At 33.8% G+C, this 25,987-nt stretch overlaps 1 protein-coding gene across 7 annotated transcripts; it reads left to right on the top strand.

The window, feature by feature from the left end:
- rca2.1 (regulator of complement activation group 2 gene 1) lies at positions 1 to 25,732 on the top strand. Of its 7 annotated transcripts, none has more exons than XM_087305644.1 (14): positions 71 to 142; positions 816 to 926; positions 7,784 to 7,978; positions 8,356 to 8,452; positions 8,562 to 8,641; positions 8,763 to 8,945; positions 9,087 to 9,260; positions 9,433 to 9,624; positions 13,039 to 13,125; positions 15,973 to 16,008; positions 16,356 to 16,385; positions 19,307 to 19,355; positions 20,267 to 20,331; positions 24,774 to 25,731. In XM_087305644.1, exons 2-13 carry the CDS (start codon positions 857 to 859, stop codon positions 20,313 to 20,315), a joined length of 1,242 nt encoding a protein of 413 aa, XP_087161770.1. In that variant the 5' UTR covers positions 71 to 142; positions 816 to 856; the 3' UTR covers positions 20,316 to 20,331; positions 24,774 to 25,731.
- Positions 25,733 to 25,987: the final 255 nt, after the last annotated feature.

Raw genomic sequence — 25,987 nt, 5'->3', positions numbered from 1 at the left:
GGTTACGCCCTTTGCTGTAAAACACCTCCTTGGAAAAAAATACTAACCCGACATGATCTCCGTACGCTTTAATCTGTTCCGGAAAGTTAAACTGACCTAATCTGACACGGAAGAGTGAGAAATATAGCCTGAACACCTAAAGGTAACGTTAAAAAACGTTCATCTTTTCTGAGCACCATCTAACGTTAACGTTAGACTTAATAAACAGAAACCAAAAACAATTTAATCGAAATGATTGTTATTTCAAAGTGTGGCGTGTGTTGTTACACGATTATATTTTGTGTGTGTTGGACTTGGCTAGGCTTAGGGTTATCGACTATTACACTAAACAGACCGTTGATACTGTTTATTCTAACGTTAAATGTTTATGGATCTAATGTTAATCTTGAAGTGTAATGTTAGTTGCCATCACGCCCTTCCAAGTTCAACGCGTTGCGTAACGTTATTTTTAGCATAACGAAGAAATCTGTAAGATATTTATATGAGGCTTGGTTAGTTTGACTAACCCCTTTTTTATTTATTCGTTTTAAGCAATTGCTTTAATCTAAATTGCGTCTTGATTGTTATGCTAGCCGCTAACATGCTAACCAAAAAATGTGTTTTTATTCTGTCGTGTACTTGTGTTGTACTGAGTGATAGTATTTGTTGTATGGCTAATTAAAAATGCGAGGTTACGACGAAATGCGACGTTCATAATTTCAAACCGGCCTCTAATGTTATTGTTATGCTAGCCGCTAACAGAAAATAGTTGTTCAGAAAAAGAGTTCAATGTGAATTTCTAATAACTAAGTTGTTTTTATGTTTATTAATTGCAGAAATCAAAAACGTATTTAGTGCTGCCATTCATCGAAATAAGATGCCAAGAAATGTGCTTTCTCTCGCTGTTGCTTTGTTCTCCTGTCTTTTGATGTGTACACATGTTCAAGGTGAGTAGTAGCTATCTATCTATCCATCTATCTATCTATCAGGGCTGCACAATATATAATTTTAGCATCGATATCGCAATTTGTGCATACACTCAAAAATATTTTTTTACTCGTTCGTACTTAATTAAAATGAGCTGAAGCAACACAAATCTTGAGATTTCATTGGCACAACTTAATTTTTTTATGTCCAATCCACATAAATTTGTTAAAATTGTTAAGTTAACTTAATCGATTTGTGTTGGGGGACAACATGAATGAATTGTGTGGAACCCTGCATTTTATGTAAATTGTGTGTACGTAATCTTCACATCGCAGGATCTGCAATGTCAAACTGGTATTTTATTTTTTTATTATTATTTTTTTCTACTGATTTGTTCCTTTGATGTGAAAAAATGGAAGCATTGTATTCCTAATTTTTGTATGCTATTGTTATTGTTATGCAATAAAAACACAAAGAAACAAAAACGGGTTAAAAGGTTACAAAAAAATGTTACCAAAGCATTTATCATCTATGTTTGTTTTTATCATTTAGGAAATTACGTTTCTAACTTTAGGAAATAATAATTATATTTATCTGTATATACGATGAAAACTAAAAAACGTTATTTTACATTTGATTACTAAATTTAAATATTGCTAAAATTCCAGAAAATCATAGAGCACTGTATATTTTGTTCGTACAATGTTGTTGCTCCACTGTATTTCTCAATGTTTATGATTGGTTTATTTTATTTTATAAAGAAGACTTAAAAATCATCCCAATGTATTGAAAAATTATGAATTCTTTTCAAATAGACCCATTCAATTCATCTGCTGAAATTATATATTCAATATTGCAATATTGTGTTAAAAAATTGCAACATTTTTTCCAATATCGTACAGTCTATCTATCTATCTATCTATCTGTCTGTCTGTCTGTCTACCCACCACGTGTTTTTGACTGCTGTATCTGCCAAACTACAGTTAAACCCATATAAAACAAAATTGTTTTGTGACTTTTGGTCCTTTTAAGTTCCTGTTTAATTATTGAGCACATTTAAAAATTAACTTGTTAGACCGAAGTGCTAAATGATACATAAGCATGTTCACATTCTTTCATGTTGTGTTGATTGTATCAGATAAGGATGATTACCTTCCTCTGAATTGGAAACATTTTTGCAGGTACCAGTACAGTTCAGTTTTAATAGGTATAAGAACCGGTATACAGTAGCTATACAGTAGATTAAACTCTACACTTGCCCATATGAAAACAAGTAAATGTGTAGAGATTTTTTTTAGGGTGAACACAAGAGTTTTGTCTGATATATATTGTTACACCAAGAAGTAAAAGAAAATGATCAGCATATTCATAACAGAGCAATTGAATAGAGCTCTAGAATACAATATATTAGTTTAAAAAAAGAGCAAAGGTGACCAAACTCGGTCCCAATTAAACACACCTCATCTAGCTAATCAAGCTCTTTCTAGGTATACAAAAACAGGCAGGTGTGATAAAGGAAGTTGGAGCTAAACTATGCAGAACATCGGCCCTCTAGGACCAAGTTTGGACACACATTATTATCATGCTCTATATCATGGAAGTCTAATTAAGTCAGCCTGATACAGAAAGAATTATTATAACAATTCCCAAAATAGTTCTTTTGAGTCCCACGTCCCAAAACCCAAAATTTCACCTAAAATATTATCTTATTTGAAAGCCTTAAAAAGACCTAAATTAGATCAAAATTTGCAGTTATCACAATAAATCTTCCTCTGTATTTTTGTTTTGCCAGTACAAACATCATTAAATCTAGATATTTATTTGAGAATCAAAATAAAGAAGTTTTCTGAGAAACTGAATAACATTAAAGGCGCCATACAATGAAAATCTTAATATGCCTAGGCATAGCTGAATAATTAGAGTGCAGTAAATAGAAATGGCATACTGTGAGTTTCATAACCAATGTTTCAGAAACATTTCCTAAGGAGATTACAACAGTGATAGTTAAAAAAAAGTTTATCTAAGCATATATTTAAGTTGTAATTTGTGTTACATTTTCAGGCAGGGACTAAAGCTCGCCATTCCACTTTGTTTACAAAATGCAGACAATGCTGTTTTTTAATTAAGTTTATGCAGTGTCACATTCCTCCGCTCTTACTGTAATTTCTCTTGAGTTAAAGGTTGATATAAATTCTTGTCTGGGTTTTATATGTGTTGAAGCTTTAAAATACAACTCCAACTTACATCTTTCTTCCTTTTTAAAGTATAATTATAATCTTCATTTTGTGTGTTTGGTGATTATTTGCACTGTTTGTTGTACATGTGTTGATGCATGAGATATTAAGGGTGTCTGCATGTTTTAATGTTCTGCAGAGCACCAGGAAGCTGCTGAAAAGCAGCATTCATGCTGAGTCAGGCCCAATTATATTTTAATCTTTTTCGGTTTAAAATTTATGAGTAAATAAAAAAAATAATTTAGACTATACATCATCTGCAACACAACTCGGGAGATAATTCACTCGTTCCTTCTCGCTTAAACCACTTCACCATTTCTGTGGAAAAGATTTAACAAGACCTCTTTTAAAATCTTTTTTTGGACCAATAGAAGTAAAATTATTTTGCATGTGTCTATTTCAGAGTACATCACACTGCTTGTGTGAGAGAGCAGGCAATGATGAGAATCAGAGCAGGGCACAATAATACTCCAGGGTGTAAAAGGTAGTCAATGAAATTAGCCAAAATTAAGGGCATTAAAAAGTAATAAATGTCATTTGACGAGGTATTAAATTTTTGAGCCCAATATTTTAGTTAAATTATCAATTTGTGCCAAGTGCAGGCCTTTATTCTAAATTTTGCCTGGATTTATTTGTATGTTGAGAGTAGGACCTGTGAGGTGGGTACCTGGCTGGCTTGCTGCCAACAATATAGGCGAGCTCGCCTTCATTCATTAATTAAATTAAAACATGGGTAAATGCAAGTTTTCAAACCTCTGGCTGGAGGACTCAAGATTTAAAGACTGGCCTATGCCTGTAGTTGGCAAAAAGCCGCGAGGCTTATACCCACCTCTGCAAGAAGACGATTATATTGCCGCTATATTGGTTCATATCAGCTGTCAGTCACTCGAGGCTTTCCGCTGTCAGATGACAGGGAGCTTTAGCGATCACAGGAAATTCAAACGGCTGAAGAGTGAAAAGTACCGATGACAGCGATTTTATGTTTTGAATGTTGATCCGCCAGCTGAGATCAATCGAGTGTTTTCGGAGAAGGTGCCAGAATCTCGATGCGTTGCATTCACTGCGTGTCAGCGCAAATGCCCGCTAAATGTATAATCTAACACTGCACACATCATCGCCAAAGAAGCTAGTCTTTACTGAGTTTGTTCTGAATCTGCGGGTCATAAGAAAGAGCCGTATTGCGCCGGTGGTCATCGCGAGATTCCTGCTCTGCCACGGTCGGCTGACTCGCCTGCTTTTTTCACAAAAAGTAAATCAGCGTATAACAAGACTGAGCATTTAAAATGACACAAACCCAAACCAAAACATTTTAACAGTGATAGAATTGAGACTTTTCTTCCTTTTTTTTTGTCCATTCTTTCTTGAGGTGTATATTATTTTCTATTTAAATACTGATGACTGCTTCGCAGCTTTCAGCCTTGAATTGAATGATTTATTATCTTTCATTTGTTTTGTTGCAGAAATATTATTTATTACATTGACATGCATATAAAAACATTACTGCAAAATGGACATTTCTTACTGCAATGCTTGTTTGATGCAAACCATAGATTTATTTTTCATAAAGTAACAGTAGGACTTTTTATAGCAGATAACTCCGATTTAGGCACAATTAAGGCAGCATGATGATGAGAAATGTAATTCAATATTAGTATTATTGTCATCATTATTATTTTATAATTATTAAACATTTGTTTTGAAATTAGTACAACATTTATTAAGTCATCACAGAATTAGTTAGATAGTTGTTTCTGGTTTTTGTTAGCCCTAATTGATGTTGTTTTCAAATGCAACAAACCCCTTAATATACAATTTGCAGTGGTGCTCATCATTTTTGGTGGGTGCTCCTACATTTTTTTGGTGCTCCTAAATATTTGAAGTTGGGAGCACCGGTGCGGCCAAGTAAAAAAGTTCATTTTGAGCCCTGACACACGGAATTTATCGGCACAGTTCAGCACAGTTGTCTAGCTGTGCCAAGAATTCCGGGTCGAGAAAAGTTTGTAATTGTGCTGCACTGTTTCAGGTTCAGAGGAGAAACAACCGTAACCATACCGAACTGTTCTTAGAAGAGCCACTATTGACATATATGACATTGATTTAAAACTATGGACAAAGGCCCATTGTGATACCTTGATTAATCCCTCTGCTTTACTTAAATGTATGTTATCTGCAATATGTTATTCCATTTGGAAAGATATTTAATTTACGCCACTACAGTTGCACCTCGTGCAAGTCGTGCTGGTATTAATTTTTTTTGAAGGTATTAAAAAAGGTAGTAAAAGGTATTAAATTCAACTTAAGAAGTTCTGTTTATACCCTTTACTTATGGCAGTTCCAACTATGGTCAAACCTGAGCTTCTGATACTAGAGATAATTTTTGGGGTTATAAATGTGCATATAAAACTGTTTCAGGGGAATTGACCTTATCTAAGCCACAAACCTACTGATTTGTAGATATCAAGAGAATACTATGACTTGCTGAGTAAATGCACACTATGGCACCTTATAAGTGAGCTTATAAAATAAGAATCAATGCTGTGTGTGGATTAAGTTGTATATGCAGTTCCAGGTATTAGTTGTTGTTTAATTTATAATTCACTTTCTTTTAAGCAATTTTACAGAAAGCAGGAAAGGATATCTTGTCTCATAATTTTGCTTCTAGAGCAAATGTCTCTGGATTTATGGTCCTTTAGGTATTTGCGCTGGATAAGGAAACAAAACAATTGCGGAAGAACAATACATCAAATATTCTCATCCTATAAATTCACAGGATGTTTTTTGTTTCTTTTGAATTATTCATACCATAATAGGGTCTTATAAACCCTTATTATTAATAAGCTTAATAATAATAATAATAAATTTTGTTTGAGGCACCTGTCAAACCGCTCAAGATCACAACGAACATGAGGAGCAATGTAGAGTGGGGGAAGTAAGTATTTAACATGTGCCTATTTTTCTCAGAAAACTAGGTGCTTTTGACTTCAAATTTTTATCAAATGTTGGTAGCAACCAAATAAATCCACATATGTAAAGAAAACAAAACTAGTTTATTTTAAAATAGTTTCAAATTAGTTTAAATGAAGTTATGTGTAATAAAAATGAAATGACACGGGGAGAATGTATTGAACACATGAAGAAAGAGAGGTGTATAAATGCAGTGAAAACCCAGACAGCAGCTGAAATCTCAGCAGTTCTTCAGCAACCCTCTGCTTTTCATCATTGTAAATTCATATTAGCTGCTTCAGTCCAGCATCTGCAGTAACGGGATGATGAAGATGAAACCAGGGTAGACATTTCAGCAAGACAATCATGCAAAACACAGCCATTAAAACTCTCACATGCTTTCAGAGAAAGAAAATCAAGCTGCAGAATGATCAGATTTGAAAGACGAGACTCACAGAACCATCAAGATTTTAACATTTTGTTAAAGTCTGTAATGAGCAGTGCATGTGAATTCTTTTCATATCCAAAAAAATCATCACCAAAAAGTCTTGTATATAAAGTAATAAATACTTTTCAGTAGTGTTGTACTTTCTCCTTGTGTCATTTCATTATTACACTCAAGTTGTTTTTCAGATTTATTTTGTTTTCCCATTTTACAATTCCATGTTAACAGCTCTTTAAAAATATTATTCCCAGGAAATAACATGACGTGTTCAATACTTATTTCCCTCACTGTATAAAAAAACAATATCATAAACCAATAAAAAGGAGCGGCAGTTATAAAATGACACTAAGATAACACAATCTTATTTAAATGATAACCTAATTTAAATAAGTGAGTATTGAAGGCTTAGATTTGCCTTTATAAAACCTGCAAAAACTCTGAAAAGTTGGACATAAATATTCTTTTGTTTGAATAGTGTTATACTCAATAATCATAATAAGAAAAAATAAGAAAAAGTAGATGTGAGTTTGTTTACTGTGGTGTATCACCTAGCAGCATAATATTTATACTGTCAACAACACCATGTTTTGCAAGCAAAACTGTTTTAGTCTTCTGATGCTTGATAGTATTATATCTTCTGAACAAAACTAGTCTTCACTGTAGTCATGAAATGGATGCGTATAATATATTTGAGTATGTGTAATAAACCCAGTGACTTTTGCCCGTACAACAGTCTGCTGGGCTGCTTGATATTGCAAACAAGTATTTGTATCTGATTGTTCTAATGTATTGTACCACTGGCTTGTAGTGCAAAATGTTTTACAATTTACTGCACTTATTTTTCTTATTTGCTTATTACTAATAAAACTTGTAGCCTCTGACATTGAATAAAATGCTTTATACGCTGAAAATATGGATGATGTGGTCTAGATAGAGTTAAGCCTGGCCCTAACCAGAAGATGTGTTTTGTCCATAGACCACAAATGAAACATTAGCAGTTGAATAACTCTGTTAACTAGGATTATTTCATTGTAGAACCTGCGTTTGCAGAGTTGTCTGTACTTTATTTTGCTATAATTTAAGTCTGCCTTAGACATTCCAAGATATGGAAACATTAATAATGAAAAATCCTCAACCTTTTGCATTGAAATTTCAGCTCCACAAATGAAGACAGTTTAGTAGTGCTAATAATGATGATGACTATTAGATTAATGTTCCATTATATAACACACTTGCTTTGTTTTTATCTCCACAGGAGAGTGTACACTGCCTTCTTTTGAATCAAGGAATGTCGTCTTATCAGGATCTTACAGTCCAGGTCAAACTTTGCCAGATGGATCTGCTTTAACATTTGAGTGCTTGTCTGGGCACACACCAGTTGATTCAAGAGCAACTAAATCAATTACTTGTACAAAAAGCCAGTGGACAGATCTAGGGCTCAGTTGCAAAAGTATGTACTGCCAATAAATCTCTTGCACATAACATACATTTATTTTACCTTTAAATTGTAAACTTTTTCAAAATGCCTTTAAAAGAAATTTCTTGTTTTTTTTTTCAATTTAGAAATGTAAAAGATGCTGAGTAGAGGCCACCAAGTCCTTAAATTGCTTAGTAGTCCTTACCTTTTTTTAAATGTATTTTTTATTTTTTTGCAGACATGAGACTAGCACTTACATTGCACTTGAAAATGCATGCACTGTATAATGAGTCTGAGCTCTATATTAGCAGATAATTAATATTAATTTACTCCTGTTTTTAAATAAATCAATTATCTGTACACATGTGTTATAAATTGTGCATCTGCTTAACATTTTGAATTGATTACAGAAAAATCCTGTGGAAGTCCTCCAGAAATTGTAAATGGGAGATATGAAATATCTGGAATTTTGTTTGGGGACACAATTAAACCCATTTGTAACACAGGGTGAGTCAGATTATAGAAATTTCTTCTTTTTTTTTTTTTTTTGCTATTGTAACATTTTGGAATTGAGATTGTCTGCGGTGTTTTGTAAGAAGATGATCATTTCTTTCAGATACATGTTAGTTGGGTATGGGTTAGATCAAAGAGTGTGCCGCGATGGAGGATGGGATGGCAGAGATCCTGAATGTGAAGGTGAGTTAAGATTTGTGCTTAATATTTCATAGAAGAGCATGCAATACTTGATAGAGTTTTTATATGCTTTTTACTGGGTGATGCAGCAAAATATTCAATCTCTTCACCTTTTTTTTTTCAGTGGTGAAATGTGCGGCACCACCATCCATAGAAAATGGACAACTTTCAGATGAGCCTTTGGAAAGTTATGAATATTCACAAGTTGTAACCTACAGATGTAATTCTGGGTTTAGTCTTAGTGGAAGTTCAAACCTTCATTGTTCTGATGATGGGACCTTTAAACCAGATCCACCCAAATGTTTGGGTAAGTTGTTGCTAAAACGGTTACAAATGAAAATTGGGTTTTATTTGGATGTTTATGAATACTAGTACTAACAAATTGATGTGATGTTTGATTAATATAAAATGCTAATGTTCACTTTTTTTAATTTGTCCCATTTTGCAGATGGGTGTCCAAAGCCTGAAATTCCACATGCAATTAGAATTGGTGGAAGATCTCCTCCATACAAAATAGGACACTTTATAGAGTACAAATGTGAAGATCTCTATACACTGAAAGGAATAAAGGAAATCGCCTGTAGAGCAGGAGGATGGGATCCTGAACCACCAAAGTGCATTGGTAAGAATATACATATATATTTAATACATAAATGAACACCCTTTAATGCTTTATCACAATTTTCCTAACTCTTAAAGCTTTTAATATGTCACATTCAAGTGGTTTGTAAAAAATATAGATTGTAATGCTAAATGATTACTATTAGTTTAATTATCATGCATATTTTTTACAGAGCCTTGTAGAGTGCCTAATTTTGGAGGAAATGTCACTTTAAGAGAGGAGTTCAGCTCCAAAGACCTTTTTCCTCATGGAGACAAAGTAGCATTTAAGTGCAAGAGTGGATATGAGCCAGTTGATTCAACAGTATCTAGGATAGCTACTTGTGAGGAAACCAAATGGACAAAACTGCTCCTGACCTGCAAAGGTAAGTACATTATTAAATGTGGTGGTGTGTTTGATTAAATCTTTTGTGGTATATAAAGAGAGTTGTTGTGTGGATAGTGAGTGCTGCAGGCACACGTGGGCCATTGGCAATTGAAGACACTAATGCTTAACAAAATAACTTGTCAAAAATATTCCAGTCTTGTCATTTTATTTTGTCTTTATTTCTATTCTTTTTTGTTAATTTGTAAAATTAATTTTTGCAGTTATTATTATTAGTTGAGATAGCATGTCATATTAGATGATAAAGGTATTAAAACAATTAATCACACTGGGCATTAATTAAAAAAATGCATTACTAAAAATATACCTGTCTGAGAGTACACTAAAAGTAACGCCTTTGTGCCTCAAATTATAATGGTAGCTCGCCAAAATTAAACAGCGCAAGTTATTATATGTACAGTGCATCCGTAAAGTATTCACAGTGCTTCACTTTTGCCACTATGTTTTGTTACAACCTTATTCCAAAATGGATTAAATGTATTTATTTCCTCAATTCTACACACAATACCCCATAATGACAATGTGAAAAAAGATTTTATTTAAATTGTTGCAAATTTATACAAAAAAAAAACAAAACAGAAAAATCACATGTACATAAGTATTCACAGCCTTTGCTCAATACTTTGTTGATGCACCTTTGGCAGCAATTACAGCCTCAAGTCTTTTTGAATATGATGCCACAAGCTTGGCACACTTGTCTTTGGGAATTTTTGCCCATTGTTTTTTGCAGTACCTCTCAAGCTCTATCAGGTTGGGTGGGAAGCAACGGTGTACAGCCTTTTTCAGAGATCTTCAGAGATGTTCAATAGAATTTAGTTTTTGCCTCTGGCTGGGCCACTCAAGGACATTCACGAGTTGTTGTGAAGCCATTTCATTTCGGGGTCCAAGCCGCTACTCATTTGAATTGAGAAAGTATTCATTTATGGCCACTTTTTAGTCATATCACACTAAAGTGAATTTTATATAAAGTCATTGTCTTCATTGATATTTTGTCAGTTGGTCATTGTCCTGCTGGAAGATGAACTGTCTGAGGTCAATCTGCCCCAGTCTAAGGTCAAGAGCACTCTGAAGCAGGTTTTCAATCAGGATGTCTCTGTACGTTGCTGCATTCATCTTTCCCTCTATCCTGACTAGTCTTCCAGTTCCTGCTGCTGAAAAACATCCCCACAGGATGATGCTGCAACCAACATGCTTCACTGTAGGGATGGTATTAGCCTGTTGAGCGTTGCCTGGTTTTCTCTAAACGTAGCACCTGGCGTTCACTCCAAAGAGTTCAATTTTAGTCTCATCAAACCAGAAAATTTTGTTTCTTATGGTCTGAGAGTCCTTCAGATGCCTTTTGACAAATTCCAGGAGGGGAGTGGCTTTCATCTGGCCACTCTACCATACAGGCCTGATTGATGGATTGCTGCACAGATCGTTGTCCTTTCTATAAGATTCTCCTCTCTCCACAGAAGAACACTGGAGCTAAGACAGAGTGACCGTCGGGTTATTGATCACCTCCCTGACTAATTCCTTTCTCCCCCAAGCACTCAGCTTAGTTAGCCGGCCAGCTCTAGGAAGAGTCCTGGTGGTTTCAAACATCTTTCACTTACGGATGATGGAGGCCACTGTGCTCATTGGAACTTTCAGAGCAGTAGAAATATTTCTGTAACCTTCCACAGCCTTGTGCCTCAAGACAATCCTGTCTACAATCTACAGACAATTCCTTTGTCTTCATGCTTGGTTTGTGCTTTGACATGCACTTTTAAGGGGGACCTTATATAGACAGGTGTATGCCTTTTCAAGTCATGGCTAATCAACTAAATTTACCACAGGTGAACTCCAATTAAGCTGTTAAAACATCTCAAGAATGATCAGTGGAAACAGAATGTTCCTGAGCTCAATTTAGAGCTTCACGGCAAAGGCTGTGAATACTTATGTACATGTGATTTTTTTTTTTTTTTTTTTTTTTTTTTTGCAGCTTTTTCATTTTTAATAAATTTGCTATAATTAAAAAAAATCTTTTTTTCACATCGTCCTTATGGGTATTTGTGTGTAGAATTTTGAGGAAATAAATTTTGGAATAAAGCTGTAACATAAAATGTGGAAAAAGGGTAGCGCTATGAATACTTCCTGGAGATATAGTATATGTATGTATGTATGTATATATATATATATATATGTGTGTATATATATGTACACACGCTCTGTATGTGTGGGTGTGTCTGCGTGTCTACGCTCTGTATGTGTGGGTGTGTCTGCGTGTCTACGCTTTGTATGTGTGGGTGTGTCTGCGTGTCTACGCTCTGTATGTGTGGGTGTGTCTGCGTGTCTACGCTCTGTATGTGTGGGTGTGTCTGCGTGTCTACGCTCTGTATGTGTGGGTGTGTCTGCGTGTCTACGCTCTGTATGTGTGGGTGTGTCTGCGTGTCTACGCTCTGTATGTGTGGGTGTGTCTGCGTGTCTACGCTCTGTATGTGTGGGTGTGTCTGCGTGTCTACGCTCTGTATGTGTGGGTGTGTCTGCGTGTCTACGCTCTGTATGTGTGGGTGTGTCTGCGTGTCTACGCTCTGTATGTGTGGGCGTGTCTGCGTGTCTACGCTCTGTATGTGTGGGCGTGTCTGCGTGTCTACGCTCTGTATGTGTGGGCGTGTCTGCGTGTCTACGCTCTGTATGTGTGGGCGTGTCTGCGTGTCTACGCTCTGTATGTGTGGGCGTGTCTGCGTATCTACGCTCTGTATGTGTGGGTATGTCTGCGCTACGTGTCTGTGCTGTGTGGGTGTGTGTGTCTGCGCTGTGTGTGCGTGAACTCGTTGCAATTCTACAAAAAAAAAAATGCATCAAATACTGATTGGTAAAGTTCTTACTGTAGTATTTCTCACAAATGTTACGTGAGATCTGCTTCCTGAGGCAGCCGAGGACGGCGATTGAGGCATGTTGTTGACAGGCACGTGGAAACGTTGGTCGGGGATGACTAGCCTTAAAGGCCCAGTGCAAAAAAACAGCAACAACCTTTTCCCAGCTATAATACAGACACTTCAAACAGCTATAATAAATACTCTGATGGGTGTTTTGAACTGAAACTTTACAGACACTAGGGACACAAAAGACTTTTATTAAATATGAGTGGGGTAATCTATGTGCCCTTTAATATTCATGTAATGCCAGTGTCATATGAAACAAAATCATGAAACAAAAAAAAAATCTGTCAAATTCAGCCTTTTTTTTTACTGTAATCTTTTACTTGAAAATTAGTATTAATGTATTTTTTTAAGAAATCCCCAAACCTGAATGGCTAATCTTTACCCACATGGTAAAAAAAGGGTGCAATTTGCATTTCTTGGGTTATGTAGTTTTTTTTTAACTTGCAATTATAGTTCCCTAACAAATATGTTGTATGTGTAACTCTTAGCCTCACCTACAACTACCACAACTGCCAGAGCACCCACAACTGCCAGAACACCCACATCTCACACAACATCTAAAGTGCTACCTGATGGTGATGGTATTATCCTCTTTACATACTGTATACTCCAATATTAAATCATTGAGGTTTGCCCTTTTTTAAAAGAGTTAACATCATCAATGTTTGGAAAGAGAGAGCATTCTATAGCGGTGGTAGAGAACTTATGAACTAAGAAAAAGTAGTGGCCCAAAATTTTGTACTAGGAATTTCAAATTTATTCAGTGATTAATGGTTTAGAAAATTTCCCATATTATTTGAGAATAAAAGTGGCTGTTTTTTTTTTTTTTTTTTTTTTTTTTTTTCATGTAAGTACTATTCATACGATTCATGGAAGTACTACTAAACTTTTTCTTTCTAGTACTACATTTTTATATTTTCCAATATGGGGTACAATGGGGTATATGCACACAGACTTTTAATTGTCGGTTAATTGCCATCTCATACAAAATCGCAGTGTTTATAATATGATTTTTTTTTTTTTAAAACATCGATCTTCACTGCCTGGCTGAGATACTACATAAAGTGGGTATCAGACAAAAACAAAAAGCACTCCATTAAATTATATTTTTCCATGTCATGTCTTTAAAATATGGAAATTAATTTTGCTCCAGTACTTTCAATGGAATTTCTGCACTCACTTGTTGATAATGACGTTGCTGGCGGTTACATGGGTTTTCGTCTTTTTTTTTTAATTACATTTGAATTACATTACAACATCAATGCTGTAAAATGAACCATATTAAATTTTTAATAGTCACATAAAGCTTTCAAGAAGTTGAAAAACACTAGCTTTGCATATAGCCCATTGAAACTGCACAGGTGCAAATCTTTTACCCAAAGTTATCCTTACAAGTTTCGTACATAGATAGTTTATCTTGAATATTAAATTTGTGTGCAGTAAATAAAAGATTAAGATAATGTGCATTGTAGCATCATATCTTTAATTAAAATAAACTTTTAGAAAGAGATAGAATGAAAATTAAAGACTTGACGGTACATTGCTGCTTAATTTTTGCTGCCATCACATGCTATTGGAATTTTCAGTAGTGTATATGTACTCCATTTATTCATCAAATGGTAATTCTGTGGTTTAGGAAACCCTGAATTTAGCATGTAAAGTCCAAAAATGTCAGCATTTTTGTGTGGTGAGTGTTTATATGCTTGTTCTTAAATGGTATACTGCAGTTTTTATTCTGAAATTAGAATCTTCCAGAATATTTCCCCAAAAACAGAGAGAAAAGGTTTGGTGGCTTGTAGTGTAAAGCTAGAATAGCTGACTAGCTAGCTAGTCAAGTTATCCGCTTGTTAAGTCATGACCTATGGAATACTGTTTCGGGGTCCAAGCCGCTACTCATTTGAATTGAGAAAGTATTCATTTATGGCCACTTTTTAGTCATATCACACTAAAGTGAATTTTATATAAAGTCATTGTCTACACACATGTGTCTCTGGACTCGCTGCATCACAAATAACAAAATTTTAACAATTTATAAAAAAATCACTTTCTGGCCATCAGATATCAGGCATGGATATGTACATTGCGATCGTGATTTTCAAAAGTATTACACCGCTTTGTAAACGATTATTATTACCATTTGATGAGTCTAATATACAGTCTGATAGATCGATTGGACCTGGAAGCTGCTTCGCGTGACGTCACACTTAATAAGCAGATAGTTTAATTTGCACCAATCCTGGGTTTTAGGTACTAAAAGGTAGCTCAGTTTTTAATAGTTTTTTTGTGACCACGATATATTGCGCTACATGGCAAACCTGCTCGGGCAGGTTATGTTCTGGTATCCTCTTTATTCTAAGTATAATATAGTTATTATGAATATAATGAAACTGGAAGTCCTGAGACTATTTCAATGGCTGTTCATTACATAAACATGTAAATAAATATTTATGTAATGATGATGGTCAACTTAAAGTAGATCATGGGAAAAACCAACATTTAGCTAGGGAAGTTCTCATGAATTTGTGAGTTACTAATAATGTCTAGTCCTGACTCATGCAGTTAAGGATATTTAATTGAATGTAATCTAATAAAGTGTTTCTTAAACATGTTCCTGGAAGACCACCAGCTCTGCACTTTTTCCTTTGTCTCCTTAACCAAACACCTGATTCAGATTATCCGCTCATTAGCAGAGGCTGAAATACCTGTAATGGGTGTGACATACAAAGGAGACATCTAAAACATGCAGTGTTGGTAGTTCTCCAGGAATGTGGTTGAGGAACACTGATGTAAAAAAATGTTAAGTCATTATATACATTTTTTGCTGTTATGCTGCAGCAAGTCATTTAATTACTGAAGTGATTTTGCCCTGTCCTGTTTGTTTTCTGAAAGATTTGTTTGTTTGTTTGTTTGTACTACTCACTTTATTCTTGCCAAGATTAACTCCTAACTCATTAACTCATAACTCAGAATAATAAGTGTTTGCAATTTTATATTGCCATTTGTACTTACAACTCCATTTTTTGATCCTGGTTTAAGTCAAGTTTATTGTATATTGTTCAGTTACTGTAAGATTCTTGTTTCACTCTCTCTCTAACTAGATCTTGATGATGTTAGCTCTTTAAAATTACTCTTTTTGTAATACTCCATACTGTCCTCCTGCCTGCCTGCCTGAGAATGCATCACTCCTTTCTAGAACTTGTTTGTTCAATTCACTTCAGATGTATTGGTGAAGCATGACACATTTCCAAAGCAGCTTAACAAAGCTTTAGGGTTTTTATTTTATTTATTTTATTATCTTTTACAGTCTTCTCTAGTTGATCTGTCTATTTGTATCTTATTTCTTCACTCTTTCTTCTTGTTTAATTTATTTTATCGTGTGTGTGTTTTATTTATTTATTTTTCTGTTAATTTTCTTTCCACAGAAGAAAAATCATCATCGTCTTCCGCACCTCTAGGAGGTGAGTCATTTTTTTCCATTTGATATTGTATGTTATATGACATGTATGCTATTTAGTGGAAATCAGTGTTTTTTGTTTTTTTGTTTGTTTTGTATATTGTATGAACCCGTGGATTGTATGTGATTTTATTTGAGTATTTCAGTAAACTTGTGTGTCTGTCAAACATTTTTGTGCTTGTCAGAGTTTGATTACTTTTTAAATTCAGTTTTAGATTTGGGTTTAAGACTTGTTGTGTTGAGATATTTATTTGATCTGATAGATTGTAAGGACAAATCTGTAATGTTTTTGTCTTATTCCATTCATTTCTTGTAATTATTTAAATTTTATCAATTTGTTGTTTTTTGCAGCGATTTTAGGTGGAATTTTCGGTAGTGGTGGTAAGTCTTGTCTCAGCCATCTTTTAGTTTATTTGGTCTTAGGGGGAAATGTAGTTCACTGGGCCAAAATTGCACTGAGAGGAGAAAAAAAAACAATTTAAAATGATCTAAGTTTTACAGGAATAAAATTAGTAGCTTAAAATAAGTACACATTTACAACAGCAGTCATTATAAACAAAATGTTTATCCAACAAGCTTGGAGACGTGTAGAGTGAGAAATGGAAGCTGATCCAAAAACGAGGTTTATCTCAAGCGTTTGTGACCTTGACAAGGGTCAGACTGAATATCTGAGGTTTCTGGTCTTGGGTTGTTTTAAATAAGTTTGCTTTTTTTCAAATCAACTTGTTTTTTATATATCATAAGATACTGGAACAGCTCAATATAATTAAATGCTATTGAATTACTTGCATAATTATTTTACAAAGTAATGCAAATAAATAAACGAAAGTAATGTAGCAGCAGCAGCCAAATCATTTTACTGGACAGCCCTGTTTTTTTGTTTTGTTTTTTTTTTTACTGACTGAAGGCTGTGCACACATCAGTACCATTTACAGTCTCAGGCATGACAATAAATGCCAATAAGTTAGACTTACGTCTGCTTTTATGGGGTTTTATGCATGTCAGGTTCCGGTAAGAAGTTCATTTTAAAGTAACATCCTCCTGACAAAAGTTGCACTGCAGTTTGTTTGCTTGTCTGTTTATTTTTTATTAATTGGATGCAATATTTGATGCACTGTAAAAAAAATCTTATGTGCTATGTACTTAACAAAATATGTTCAATATTATTACCGCTATTTTTTCAAAGTAGTTTCAAAACTTGATTTTTTTTTTTTTACAAAAACCACTTGAAAGAATCATGTGAAAATTACTCGTTTTTTTGAGTGATATATGATTATTTTAATATTATTAGTGAAATGTGCTTTTAGAATTTAAGCAAATCCACCACCATTTACCCATAATTAATAATGAAAATTACTCATTCATAAAATGTAAAATATATAATTTATAATAGAATACATACACAATGCATTCTTGCCAAATATCATTTTAATACATGTTCCACTGATAACAAGATCATACATACAATTTGTTAAACAAATCTATTTAAAGTCTACAGCAACGTTAAGCTCTGAAAAAAGTTCTTTATTCATGTCATGGAAAAAAAAATTCTGCCAACTTTCTTTTGTAGGAATAGTTACATTTTTTTACAAAATCTGACAGAATTTGTGTATTACATTAAAAAAAAAACCAGTATAAAAGCTGTATCTCGAAATATTAGCAATACAATCAATCAGTCAGTTAATTAATGCAGTGAAATTTCTCCAAAGGTTGTAGCTGTGAGCTTGTATCAGAAACCTATTATAAGTTTGTTTTAGGGTGATTTTAATTTGGGTAATATTTGTATAAATCCAGTTCAGCAATTCTAGATTTTTCACGCCAGCCATGACTCACTCATCCTCCAAGACAATGTAGAAATCCTCATAGTTGGTCATTCCTCTGGCAAACAGCAATTCTCTGTGCATTCCCACACTTTAAAAAATAAACATTAAGTTTATTATTATGAGATTATGCAGTTTAAATTTCAAATGATTAAGGGTTACCAAAACAAATTAAGGACATACATTAAAAAATAAACCATTTCCTTGTATCTCTGTGAACAGTAATTCAAAAATGTAAAATGCAGTTTTCTGAAAACTATAAATATCTGAAATGCTTTAAGACACTTACATTGCACTCCTGGATGAGCTCTTCCTCTTTTTCATACAAATAGACCAGCAACAGAGGACATCTCCTCTGATTTAATGTGAGGTCAAACGCAACAAAAGTGTAGAAATTAGTAATATTGCTTAATAATAATAATAATAATAATAAACTGATAACATTATAAAAAATACCTGCTGTTTGGCACCCATATTCTTCATCAAAATCTGCCTGATTAAACTGCTCTTCTTTTGTGGGAAAATACTGTAAACATTTCTTTATCTGAAAAATGAAGCAAACAAATATTAGTATTTCTATACAGTATTATATATAAACACAGTTCATTACATCATCAATGCTGTAAAAGTAACCTTATGAAATGGAAAAGTACTAGCTGTGCATAAACCCCATTGAATAGCTATAGCTAACTTAACTTTAGCTTAGGCTTACCACTTAACAAGATCCCTGTTGTTCGTCCACAACACTTTAACAGCAATGCTTGGTCATTGCTGTTAATTATTAAAAGGCAAATAATTTGTTCAATGTGAATATATTATTAATAATAAACGCAGAAGCAAATCTGTTTAAACTATGGTTGGGTGGTCAAAAGTACTTGTGTATCCCTAAAAACATTGTATGGCAAAAACTAATCTCCCGAACAAGCATGAACGGCATGCGTCTTTCCTAAAAGAGCTCATATAAGACAATAAACATTATAAACTATTAATGCTTACCTCTTAACATGCTCATTGATGTTGTGCTCCTTCAAAATGTCATCTGATCACTGCTGTTGTTGAGATTCAAATGCAAACATCTCAATCAAATCCGCAAAGAGTGATTTTTTTTTATTTATTTTTTTTATAAATATGAAGCCATCTTTCCTCAATTTTATTAGCTTAATTAGTTTCTCAAGTTAAGCCTAATAATTGCACTAGTTTGCTTAAAAAACAAGTGAAATTTATTTCTTGATTTTATTAGCAAAATCATCTCAATATTTTATAATAAATCCAGAATATAATTTTTTAAGAAAATATGCACATTATTTTTAATGACCACATACATTTTTTAATGAAAATTACAAGCCTCAAATGTATTTATTTTTTTTACAGTGTAGAATGATGATTAGAAAATGTAATTTTATAAGAAAAATACACCAATAGTTTTTTCTTCTTTTAACTTTAGTCATTTTCAGTTCTCACAATTCCTTTATTTTGTTCCAGGTTTACTTTTACTTGGATGTTTTGGAGTTTATATGCTCGTTACGAAACAGTAAGTGGTCAACTTTGTCTCATCTGCTTAATAGGATAGTTCACCCAAATATCATTCTGATATTTTATTAGAACTTCTCTTGTTCAAAGCCTATTTGAGTTTTTTCCTCTCTGTTGAATACAAAAGAAGATATTTTGAAACTTGCTGGTAGCTGGCACCCATTGACTTCCATGGTAGTTTTCTATGGTATTATCCATAAAATATCTTCTTTTGTGTAAAGAAAGACATTCGTAAAAATTTAAAACCACATGAGGGAGAGTAAATAATGAGGCCATTTTCAATTTTGGCTGAACTATCCCATTTATGCTTACTTGATATCTAGAGTTCCACACATTTTTTTAATGGGAAATGGAGATGCTTTGAGTTAAATAAACTTACTTATTTCTTATGACCATTAGTTTAGCAATCTCTGGTCCTGATTTTCATGCTGTGAAATGATTTATATCTCCATGCTTTAAATCTCTTTTGGGAGAAGGTTGAAAAAGTGGACAATGAAGTTCCCATGAAAAATTATTGTGGAAATCTGCTTTCCTTAACCATTTTTGTCTTTCACAAATCTCTAAGTCTAGAGATTTGTGTTGGTGTGTGTGTGTTTTGGTTAGTTTGTCATGTGCTGTTTTTGTTTGTTTGTTTGTTTGTTTGTTTGGTGAAAGGGTTCCATGTTGGTGGAATGGTTTTTGGTTTCTGGTGCTATGTCTTGTCATGTTATGAGGTGTATTATATTAGTTGGTGGAAGGGTTTTTGGTTTCTGGGGCTATGTCTTGTGAGTGGTCCTGATTTAAGGTGTATTATATTAGTTGGTGGAAGGGTTTTTGTTTGCTGGGTGATGTCTTGTGAGTGTTCCTGGTTTGAGGTGTATTATATTAGTTATTTAGTCATGCATATACAGATACTGGACTTTTGGATTGCAGGTCAAAACGTAAACAAAAGGTGCCTACAAATGAAGAGGGATCGCTTTAATACCCTCACATTCGTGGTAAGAACAAAGGGATCTATGATCTAAGCCAGTCTATAAAAGAATAAGAAGCATCTCCTTCCTTTCTTGTTACTTTCTCAAATCAATCGGCAGTGTTTCTGAACATCATACAAATATTGACATTTAAATGTGGGTGGTTGCATTTCTGCGGCCAGAACCCCATTCATCTTATCAAAAAATTCTAATTTGAGAACAGGTCAGTTAAGTTTACAACAGAATTTGTGGCCAGATTACCATTAACTTTGGTCTGTGTACGTTTTGCTCATTTGTTTTCCGATTTTAAATGGAATCAAGGAAATGAAGAAAATGGTCATTTATGAGTTTTCGTTTGCCCACAAAAAACTGGAAAAAACAACAATATTTTGGCTTGATTTTACGTTTTTTTGGTTTAGGATAGGAAAACGAATAAACAACCTTAAAAATAATTATACACATGTAGACCGTTCTGAAACATCTATTTTTCTCTGATTGGTCAACCAAATCTGAGCTTGTGTCGTCACCCTCAAAATAATAGTCTTCTGTGAATCAGCACGCAATAATTTATTTAATATTATTTAATTATTTATATAAACTAAGTTGACACATTGTCATTTGATCAGTTTTTAGCCTTGCATTCATTGTGTATGCATAACTTAAATTAGCAGCATTATTAGACATTTGTCATTATTATAAGGTTCGCTGGCAAACATCTTGCTGCTATGTACCTGATGCTGAGCAAAGATAGCCATTTTCGTTTAGAACCTGGTTTGCATGACTGTTTCCAGGCAAGGCTTAAATAATAATAATATTAATAATAATAATAGGCCTATAGTTCGCCACCAAACTTGCTGCTGTGCACCTGATGCTGGGCAATGAGCCTTTTCTGAGCAGCACCTGGTTTACAAGATTGTTTCAGATCTACTGTAGGCCTAAATAATAATAGAAATGATAGGTTTATTATTATTATTGTATACTTAGTGTGGTGGCGCAGTGGATAGCACTATCGCCTCACAGCAGGAAGGTTGCTGGTTTGAGCCTCGGCTGGGTCAGTTGGCATTTCTTTGTGGAGTTTGCATGTTCTCCCTGTGTTCGTGTGGGTTTCTTCCAGGTGCTCCGGTTTCCCTCACATTCCAAAGACATGTAGTATAGGTCAATTGGGTAAGCTAAATTGTCTGTAGTGTATGTGTGTGTGAATTAGTGTGTGGATGTTTCCCAGTGATGGGTTGCAGCTGGAAGGGCATCTGCTGCATAAAACATATGCTGGATAAGTTGGTGGTTCATTCCGCTGTGGTGACCCAAGAATAATAAAGGGACTGAGCTAAAAAGAAAGAAAATAAATGAATGAATGAATTTACTTGGTGTCTTTTTAGTAAAAGAAAAAACTGATAAACAACCATATTCGTATCTATTGCTGTTTAAAATTGGAAAACAAATGAGCAAAACGTATACGGACCAACTTACACCAGTGCCTCTTTTAAAAAAGAGAGAGAGATTTTAAAAGTGTTTCCAAGTGTTTCCATGTCAGAATTAAAATGTCATTTCTAGGAGAAATGTTTAAATAAATCATGCACCAAATCACCCACATTTAAATAAAGCAGACTGGTGTCTGTCATGATGTTTTTCATTTTTAATTAAGTATTTATTTACTAAATAACCACTTGAAAAAAAAGCAGTTTTACTGTCTAGATAAAGACAGATGAATATTATATCACCAGAAACACAATTAATAATTTAGATTTAGTCAATAAGCAGACGCTTTTATCCAAAGCGACTTACAAATGAGGACAAGGAAGCAATTTACACAACTAAAAGATTAATAGTTACTAACCACTTTTTTAATCAAAAAACAGAAATATCAAATTTTCCTTTGAATAGCAAGAGAAGACCCGGAAACTCCATTTTATCATGCAGAGTGATGTGTAGAAAACTTGCAGTCGATGATTGAGGCAAAATGATGCACAGCATCCAGCTGGGAATGAAATGGAGCATGTTAATACACTGCATTCCTACAAAAGTCATTTTTTTTCAGCCCTGATAAATAAAATCCTAGCTGCAGCTTTAAGCAATTATGTATCAAGTCAATAATAACTGCACCAATACATATCCTTGGTGGAATCCCATAATCACTTTTATTTAATCTGATTTGACACTGCACTTTTGCACACACTTCAGATCTTCACTTTAAACATAAAGCATTAAACCACAACGCAGCCTTGTCTGATAAACCATCACTTCCAAGTCTAGCTAAAAAACTTTCATGGTCCAATGGTAGTTAAATGAATAAAGCATGCTCTATGGTGTTCTTTTGCTATGCTAGGGACCCCACAAGCTCAAAAATGGGTATAATGATGCTGTTTTGTTTTGTTTTGTTTTTTTTCTGAGTGCTTAATAGACTCCGGTTTATGTGTGTAAATACTGATGCATGTTAGGGCTGTCACGATATCAGTTTTTTGCTGGGTGATGTATTGCACGCAAATTAATTGCGATAAACAATTTTTTTGCCACTTCATAACTTGTCACTAATAAAAAAATAATAAATTTTTATAACATAATAGTGTAATAATTCAGGTACACTGTTTCAAAGAACTTTATAGTTTTAAGAATATTTAGACATTTAAAATTAAAACATGAAGAAAAATCTTAAAACGAATAAATAATAATAAACAATAGATGTAAAAAAAAAAGTGTTTTAAAGCATCTCAGGCGCCATTTTTTAATAATCAGGCAAGACAGGACTGTTTGTTAAAGGTTTGCAGCATTTTTTAATGCTGATTTTTCGAGTGTGTTTAACAGCTTCATCTCTTTAGCCAAGTAATGCAAATTAACTTTAACTTTATGAGCATAACTGGATTATTGCATAACAGACGTGCGAATAAAGCAGCGTTTCCATCCAACGAGTCAAACAAAATGGTCACTTCTTGATTAACTGACATCAAATATCAATAATAAAAACAGAATTTGTTGTGGTAGGAGAAGCTGCATTAATCGTTTTTTCATTCAATAAATGTCTTCCACCTCATAACGCAATCCTGACATGCAGTGAACTTGCGGTGGCGTTTGAAGACGTGAGACGCAATCACAGACATTCTTGATTCTGGAGGTCATTAGTAATATAATAACACTAATACTGAAATGGTTCAGGCGTTTTAGAATGACCAAAACAACATGTCGGATGTTTTACAATATGCTATTTTGTCGTTTCCATCAACCCAGATTTTGTTTTGTTTTTTAATTAAATGCGCATATTCAAAATACACATAAAAATAGGTGGATGAAAATGTTGCGTATATGTGTGTGCGCAAATGCTGCATAATCCACAGAAAGCAAAATGCAGCGTGTTGGACAAAAAAAAAAAACCTTATGTTATTATGTATTATTATATAACCTAATCATCACCATCACCACCATCATCTTAAACTTCTTTATATAACATAGACAATATACCGGCCTCCAAAAATCACTGCCGTCATTTTTATATATTGCACTATAAGAATTATATTGACTATTGCTAAGGCCTAATGCATGTATGTATGTATGTATGCATGCATGTTTGTTTGTTTCTATGAATGTTTGTTGATTGTTTTGTTTGTTGAGGTGTTCAATACTTTAAAAAGGCAAGAGACTGAATGAATGTACTTTTCAAAATGTCAAGTGAGTGTAATTGTAATACGCAGAGCTTCTATTTTGTGTTGCGTTCAATCTTTTGTTCATTTTTGTCATTTGAACGGCATTATTACTGAAAGATTGTCAATTTTGCAGTTCCTTTCATCTAACCCAATCTTTCAGTCTTACTTCACATTTGATTGTTAAATTAAACATTTGTAGACTTTCTTGCAAATACAGATGTTGGGTGTAGCTGATTACAGATTCAATTTTTTCTTAAATATTTATCTTCTTGCATCATGTCTAAAAACGGATGCATGCAATTCGGTATTACCAAGGCCACACAGAATCTGAACCTTGCTTAGGAGGATTTTGTAATAAACAAACAACCGAATATATCAATGTGTATTTATGCAAAATTATTTTGAAAGTACAGGAGCTGAAAACTTTTTCAATGCAAATCCTGTTTAGAACCATTTGTTTGCCTGCAGGTCTCTCGTATAACCTAATGCATCCTACTAAAAGATGCAGAAAAAAATTACTTCAAAAATTGAACACAGATGATCAAAGCATTTGCATGATCTTCAACAATTTAACTCAATAAATAAAAACCAGAATAATCTAAAATACTTCAAGCAGAGATTCTTTGTATATCACTAAATCTGTAATTCTGTATGCAGAATAACACAAGTGGCAAATCTCCAGCAATATAATGGAGCCCTTTCTTTTGACATGGAGAAATGTGTTTGTTTTTGCTGTATCCAGTGTAGAACACTTGTTTAATTCAGGACATGTGACTGATGTCTTTTAATTCAATGATGTCACTGACTAATGTCATGTTTCTGGAACTCTAATTATAGGTAAAGTTGCTGCCATGGGAGAAAAAACAAAAACAAATGAAGCCTATATGTTATACAAGCACTTTCAACAATCCTGCAAGAGACCGACTGATTTCACGCCGCAAATTCCTCCATCTTAAAGAGCTTCATTTGTACATCATACTAATGTCTGATAGTTACTAAGTTTGCCCAATTCTGCATTCGCTTGAAGAAATATGGCTTCAGATTAGTCAGGTTGATTTCACTTTTATAAAGTGTTTGCTTCTCTTTTCTAACTTTTAACTTAATTTGATGTTAAACACTGAGCTTGCAGTGATCACTTATTAAGACAGTCCATTCTTCATACCGAGAACAGCTGAAGATGCACTGATATGATTTCGTTGAGGGTTGTAGTTAACGTAAATATGTTAAAAAGCCTGATTAAATTGTGGATTAAAAAAAGGATGTTTTATATTTTGTTGTGTTAGTCTCAATTACAGGCTTCCAGACTAATGAAGAATTGAGTTTTCTGCATTAATTAGGTTTATCTGTGTGTTTATTTATAATTACAGAATTGTCCAAAGTACTCAAGGCCCAAAATAGTTTTTCACTTTAATATAATAATGGGCACTGGAAAAGGGTTAGTGTTTTATATTGCTGCTGAAAAATAAAATTAGGTTTCAGATGCATTATTCATATCGTAGCGATATCAAATTCAGTTAGGTCACTCGTGTAATTATGGTTCTTCCAATTTGTAATTTGTTTTACTTGTAATTATTGTGCTGTTATTGGTTTCTGGGTATTATAATAGTTGCAAATCATCTCAAATTTAGTTCATCATAAACTGATACTGCATTTTCACTACTCTTTCATATTGCAAATGCTGGAATACTGTCAATCAACTCTGATTCTATTTTTGCAAATTGTGAATGTTCTTTGAGCTGTCTTTGGGTGCCTGATGGTCAAATTAAAAGCTCTAAAATCAACCCACAAGACTTTACTTCAGGTTGTCTTTGTCTTCACTTATTTCAGCATGATGTTAAAATAAAAGCAGAGTCTTACAAATGATCGTGATTAAAACGGATGTTGTGAAGTTAGATTTTGCAAGACGCTGCTTCACAACCACGTTTTTTTTAAACAGCAAACTGTCTTAGTTTGACAAAGTTCCTTGACTCTCAATCAGCTAGATCTTGTAACGTGTTGCAATACACCATTCTGAAATTCATTTCAAGTTTATTTGTTAGAAACCATAATTC

This window comes from Danio rerio, chromosome 23 (assembly GCF_052040795.2).
Source record: "Danio rerio strain M-AB ecotype USA chromosome 23, GRCz13ab, whole genome shotgun sequence".
Lineage (NCBI taxonomy): Eukaryota > Metazoa > Chordata > Actinopteri > Cypriniformes > Danionidae > Danio > Danio rerio.
The sequence above is the reverse complement of the archived record's forward strand: the minus strand, read 5'-3'. Positions and strand labels throughout refer to the sequence as shown.

What these genes read in the sequence shown, in the direction of transcription:
- rca2.1 (XM_087305643.1), top strand. Translation starts at nt 857, where the DNA reads ATGCCAAGAAATGTGCTTTCTCTCGCTGTTGCTTTGTTCTCCTGTCTT. An exon ending in ACTGCTCCTGACCTGCAAAG is followed by an intron (nt 9,625 to 13,038) that starts GTAAGTACATTA and finishes TGTAACTCTTAG; the next exon opens with CCTCACCTACAACTACCACA. An exon ending in GTCTTCCGCACCTCTAGGAG is followed by an intron (nt 16,009 to 16,355) that starts GTGAGTCATTTT and finishes TGTTTTTTGCAG; the next exon opens with CGATTTTAGGTGGAATTTTC.